We start from the raw sequence: 5,798 nt of genomic DNA on the forward strand, positions 1-5,798 counted from the left end.
GGGGGGGCTAAGCGCAGTTCTTTGAATCAAAGGTTTCATGAAATCGAAATCGATTCTTTTTTAGATATCTGGATAGATGGATGGATCTATCTTTCTATTCAGATATCTTTTGCAATCAGCCCCAAATCCTTGATTTGGCCAGGAAACAAAGCACTGCTTTGGGCCCAGGAAGCGAAGGGAATGAGCTCGGCTGCTTCTCCCCCACACTTCTTTATTTCTCCATGCCCCTTCCGCATGCGCTTCGCGTGCCATTGGCGCTTTTCTCTCCTCTTATTTCTTCATTGGAGGGTTTGGATGGACTTCGCTGTTCTTTCCCAACGAAAATGGAAAGGGCTGTATCACATCGAGATGTCGATTCGTTTTCCGCCCCAAATGAGATGGGGAATTAGTCACCTCTGTCCCTTCATCTTTTTGAAAGGAATCGAGGCCCGTCCCGGCTCGTGTCGTTCCAACAACCGACGGGGAGCACCTCAGTATACGATCGCGCGCAGTAACTGGGAGTCCTATTACACCTAAGGCCAACTTCCATTCACCAAACCCAGGTTCATCTCGTGTAGTGATTGTGGACTCGTACAAGGATATGGAGTCGACGGTTGATGTATCAGACTCGACCCTGTCTTTCGTAGCATGCATTCCCATCTGTGTTGCAACTGATTCGGTAAGCTACGTGTCTCGTGCATGGAAAACTGCCTTCGGTCTCCCAACCTTACTCATGGCAACCTTCCGGCCGCCCAACGACCTATAACGCTAGTCACTACTCCCACTAGGGCTAGGAAGTAAGCCCCACAACCCAAAGCGGCGAAGAACAAATAGAATTTGCTACAAAAGCCGGCTAACGGGGGTATTCCTGCGTATGAGAACATTGTAATGGAGAAGGTCATAGCCGAAATAGGATTCGTTTTGGCTAGAGCGCCCAAATCCGCTATATATTTGACACGGGTTTGCCGTAATGCTGGAACTATGGCGAATGCATCTATCGTCATTGATGCATAAATAAATATACCAATTAGTAGTGATTGAATTCCTTCTATGGTTCCACATGAGAAACCAGTACGAATATAACCTACATGTCCAATCGAACTATGAGCTAGAGGTCTTTTGACTTTCATTTGGGCCATGGCGGCCAGTGCTCCTAAGATCATAGAAGCAATGCTGCAGAAAAAGAAGATTTGTTGTAATGTACCCCCATAGGAAGCAACAATAGAAACACGTGACATATTTGCAGAAATAGAGATTTTAGGCGCAATAGAAAGGAATGCTATCACCGGGGTGGGTGAACCCTCATAGATATCAGGTGCCCACATATATAGAGTCAAAAGAGAGATTGAGTCCGAGGGAGAGGGGGGGGGTTTCTTGGGGCTCAAGAGATTGAATAGATAGGGCCCCACAAGTTGTTAATTCGCCCCTGGGGAATTCACACAAAAGGGAAGGACTTATTCTCAACGAAAAAAGTGCTCTCTGAACCGAACGTGAAAGTTGTTTTCCATCAGACGGCTGTTCATGTAACTCCACTCTCGGCTTGGATTATATATCCATTTGGTCCGCTCTCGGCCATTCCACATGCTGCCTAGCAGAGACATGGTTATCTGAAGTGGATTCTCTCTGTTGTAGTAGATGCCGAACCTGCTGCTCAGTGGGCTGGCGCAGCCGCTACATGGACCCCTTTCTTTATGTTGTTGCCAGCGCTTTCCCGGGCCGAGCCGGAATTCTTTATTAGAACGTCGGCAGGCAAAGCCCGAAGGAAGGCTGTTATCCCCTCGGCCTTCTTCCTTTTCGATGAAAAACAAATCGACATCTCAATCTCCGAAAGCGTTTTCCTTACCCAGCTAATATCCCCCCTTCGTCGAGCCTTTCCTTTAGTGGTAAGGGATATGCACCTTATCTGAACGTCGGCAGGCATTCCGGAATTCTCCTTTTTTGGCCTCGGGTGAACATAGGCTCAAACATGATTGGAGGGGTCCTAGCTACGCCATGCGTTCAATAAAAAAAAGCAAGCCTCTGGGAAGCTGCAGGGATTACAAAAAGAGGGTGCTTTCCTGTGTTGCACCAAAAAAAGGACAAAGGAGAAGACGCTCTTCGACTTTCTTTCTTCCTCCCGCGCCTGCCTAAGCCCGGCCCGCGTTAGAGGGGAAGATTAGCAAAGCGGAAAAAGACAGAGGGAGGGGGAGCTGCATCTTATTCTCTTCGCGAGAACTTCAGGATCGGAGAAGCATTCGGAAGGGGCGAGGCCTTCATTTCGTTGGCAGAAGCAGAAACGATCCAATCCATTCAGGGCTTCGGGGAACCCAAAAACGAACTCTGTTTACTTTTTTCATAGATAGATGATATATATAGGAATAATATATACATCCCTTTACTTTAGATGTCTATGTATCTATTTTGGAATCATCTCCCGATTCTCGTTTTTTTCTAATTCGCACTGCTCTTTCTCTCTAAATTGCATCAAATAAAATAGAGAGAGAGAGCAGATGGATCCTATCCCCTATAACGAACACTCATTCCTATCTATTGATAGAAAAGAAAGATCTTCGTCACGGACTTTTCCTTTGTTCTTTTTTTTAGATTGGAGGAATTCCTCATATCCAAGGCAGCTCCCCACAAACACCCCACCCATATGACTATGCCCCCTTTTGAATCGACAGTAGATTGGGCTTCATAGCTACTTTCATTCTAAAGACGAATATTAGTCAATAGGCGGGCTTCTTTCAGTAGCAAACATATTCATTTTCACCGGGCTCCGCGCACCTTTGGTACTTCTGGAGGGCAAGCAGTTTTATAGTGACTTCTTTCTTAGGGTAGGGCGACGAATACTTCCAATTCCGGAAAGGTCATTGGGTCGCCTTTGGAAGCTAAAGCGAAAGTTGTAGAAAGCCGGGAGAAAAAGCGAAAGCTTGCTCGACACGGCCTGTACCCTAACCCTCGGAAGCGAAGACGCAAAGCGTCACTTTTTTCAAAAGGAAGGAGTTTTTTCTGACTGAATCCATCCATAAAGCCGCCAAGGAAACGAAGTTCATTCCCTTTCATCAAGTGGGTAAGGTAGGCAAACCACTTAAGCTTTGCCTTAGACTGACGGAACAAAGCTAAGAAGTAGGCTGAATGGAAAAAGGAAAGGGACAAGGGCGGTCATCGCTTGGCGCGAAGGCTGCTGGTTCGGTACGGTACTAAAGGTCCTCGGACTTCCAGGCGGTTTTTCTTTTGGGCTGCTGTGAACCCTTGGATCTCGCCAATACAGCCTCCTATGGTTTTCGTTACCGAGATATCTTTTCTTTTTTCCCAGGGTTTTTTGGGTAATCAGCTCCCATGCTGCAAACAGTCAAATCTGAACCTTGTCGCTCTTCTTTCCTCGTGGGCAGGAAGCACACCAGCAGCGTGCGTTGCGTGATTCCACTGTGTTTTTTGCACTTGACTGGGTGGACAGTTGACCGAAAGATAACTTCGATTTGCCCGGCCAGCAGGCGGGCGGCGTGCTTATCTTGTGTGACAACACTACAGAGCGAGTAGCTCTTCTAGTCGGGCAGCTGTGTGACAACACTCCTGAGAAAGCGGCGCTTTTGTGTAACATGCTATGGTCTCAACGCCCTTACGAGGTAGTGATGAGTTTCACGCGCTCTAAGACCGGCCCGCGTGCAGTGAGGAGGATTGGCCGCTATCTGAGCGGTACCACCCACCCTACCCTACTACCTATAGGGGGTCGTCCGTCCTACAGCCGCCCGAAAAGGAACTGCAGTAATCTTGAATAGGAATCCTACAGCGATAAAAAGAATCCCCATAAAAATACCACTAGATCGAGCACCAGTGATTTCGTATCCGGTCAAAATCTTGGCTAATTGATCGAAGTGGGTAGCTCCAGTAGACCCATAGATCATGGAACAAATAGGGTGGGTAGGCCCAACCACCACACTACACGTATAGACGTGAACCCCCCCCCCCTCCTTACCGTACGTGCGACTCTCACCGCATACGGCTCGCACAAAGACTCCAAAATCCATCCCGAGCTTTTTATTCCACCTCTCCCTCCTCTCCAATCCTTGATCAAACTAGCCTTCCCCAGCAAGAAAACGTATCCGTTTTAGCAACAAAGCGCTCATCCCTTGCTTGTTCTTGAGCGCGCAAGGCGCTCAAGATGGTGATTCTTGCTTAAAAAAGGGCTAGAGCACTCCAGCTTCGAAGCTGGAGTTTGCAACTTCAAAACTACAGGTTTTAGCCCTCCTGCTGGGTGGGCGCTTCCTTCATCTATCGTATGTCTCGCTTGGCTTCGTCTCGAACCAAGGAGGCATGATGGCGGGCGCGTGCATGTGCCAACTGCAGAGACTACAAGCCGACGCCGGAAGCGACTCGCTTCTATTCTCGATTGGATATAGATGGGGAATCTCTATAGATCGTCTTTTTTCGACAACCTCTCTAAAACGCATACGAGAAAATTGCACTTCACGGCACGGCAAAAAAAGAGCTTCGCTCGGTTGGCCCTCCTAGGCTTCTGCCTACTTTCTCTTCTCTTAAGTCTACAACAAGTGGGAGAGGCAGGATTCGAACCTACGTAGAAAACCTTCAACAGATTTACAGTCTGTCGCTTTTGACCGCTCGGCCACTCTCCCCTTCCCGGGGATACGCCCTCCTCAAACAAAGGGTTCCTGAATAAGAAGGATGGCGGCCTTCATTCTTAAGTTAAGAAGAGCAGATGGAACTATTAGATTTGCTCGCGTTCCGGGAGAATAAATAAGGTCATTTAGTAAGTTCATAACAATTTATGTAAAGCAAGGGGCAAAGATTCTACGACAGCTTCCCCCTCATTGCCATCGTCGGCCTTCCCCAGCTCCCCTCCTTCGTCGCTTCTGGCTAAGCATCTTTTGGCAGAGGAAAGGAGGCGACTAGTCGCTTCTGGCGAAGCAGCGAGTTCATGAGCAAGTGAATGAACGAGCAGCGAGTGAAGTGCAATAGTCGTAAGTAAGGCTCGCCATGTTCCTAAAAGGAGTGACCATCTTTTCTTCCCTTCTACTGACACTGAGCGAGCAGCAAGCATAGGCAATAGTTTCCGTAGGGGTGGGGCGCAAGCAAGCGTTTTCAGGCTCCGCTAGCTAGCGTACTCTTCTGCTATCAATGAAACCGAAAGAAAAAAATCAGTGCCCTTTCGTATAGATCGAGACGCAGTACTTTTTCTTTACTTCTTCCATACTAGGAAGAATGGAAGGAAATCCTTCGATAACACTTCTTTCTTATTTGAAGAAATGATATCCGACGCCCGTGGAAACTCTTTCATTTCAAAAAAGTTCTTCTTCTTAAGAAGCAGATAGCATTTCCTATTGATTTGTCCCCTGGACTAGACCTATGTAGATTTGGAATTATCCGTCGCTACGCTGTTCCCAAGGACTAGCAAAATCGAAATAGCGAAATTCTTGGGTCATCTCAATGGGTTCAGTGAAAGACGCTAACCGAATAGTTAGAGATGCCGCAAGCAAAGATCATATAGCCTAATTGACTGCAAGTTGAATAAGCTATGACCCTCTTTAGATCGTTCTGTAATATTCCAGTGGTTGCCGCAAGGAATGACGTCATATGCGCATAGTGCTTGGTTTTTGATGACTTGTAGATTTTTGCAATAAGTATGTGCGTTCTTTATGACTAATGTTGAGTCCATGGATTATACGCACTCTCACCTTCCATCATTGCTAGCCTCTTCGGTACCGTGCATTGCCCTTTCTCACCTTGAGAGTTAGTGCAAACTTCGCCGGTGCATCCAAACCCCGTGATATGATACGCTCTATAACACATAAACCTCCTTATATCTTCCTCAAAACAGC

The 5,798-nt window shown here is 47.2% G+C and overlaps 1 protein-coding gene and 1 non-coding gene across 2 annotated transcripts; both read right to left on the bottom strand.

Annotated features, from left to right (window-relative positions):
- Positions 1-710: 710 nt before the first annotated feature.
- LOC123180197 (NADH-ubiquinone oxidoreductase chain 2-like) lies at positions 711-3,923 on the bottom strand. Its single transcript, XM_044592167.1, has 2 exons — positions 3,713-3,923; positions 711-1,306 (listed from the first exon to the last, which is right to left on the bottom strand). The coding sequence occupies exons 1-2, from the start codon at positions 3,864-3,866 to the stop codon at positions 711-713; spliced, it is 750 nt and encodes a 249-aa protein (XP_044448102.1). The 5' UTR covers positions 3,867-3,923.
- Positions 3,924-4,512: 589 nt separating this feature from the next.
- TRNAY-GUA (transfer RNA tyrosine (anticodon GUA)) lies at positions 4,513-4,595 on the bottom strand. Its single transcript has one exon. It is a non-coding gene; the product is annotated as a tRNA-Tyr (tRNA).
- Between the last annotated feature and the right edge of the window lie 1,203 nt (positions 4,596-5,798).

This window comes from Triticum aestivum, chromosome 1D, assembly GCF_018294505.1.
Source record: "Triticum aestivum cultivar Chinese Spring chromosome 1D, IWGSC CS RefSeq v2.1, whole genome shotgun sequence".
Classification (NCBI taxonomy): Eukaryota; Viridiplantae; Streptophyta; class Magnoliopsida; order Poales; family Poaceae; genus Triticum; species Triticum aestivum.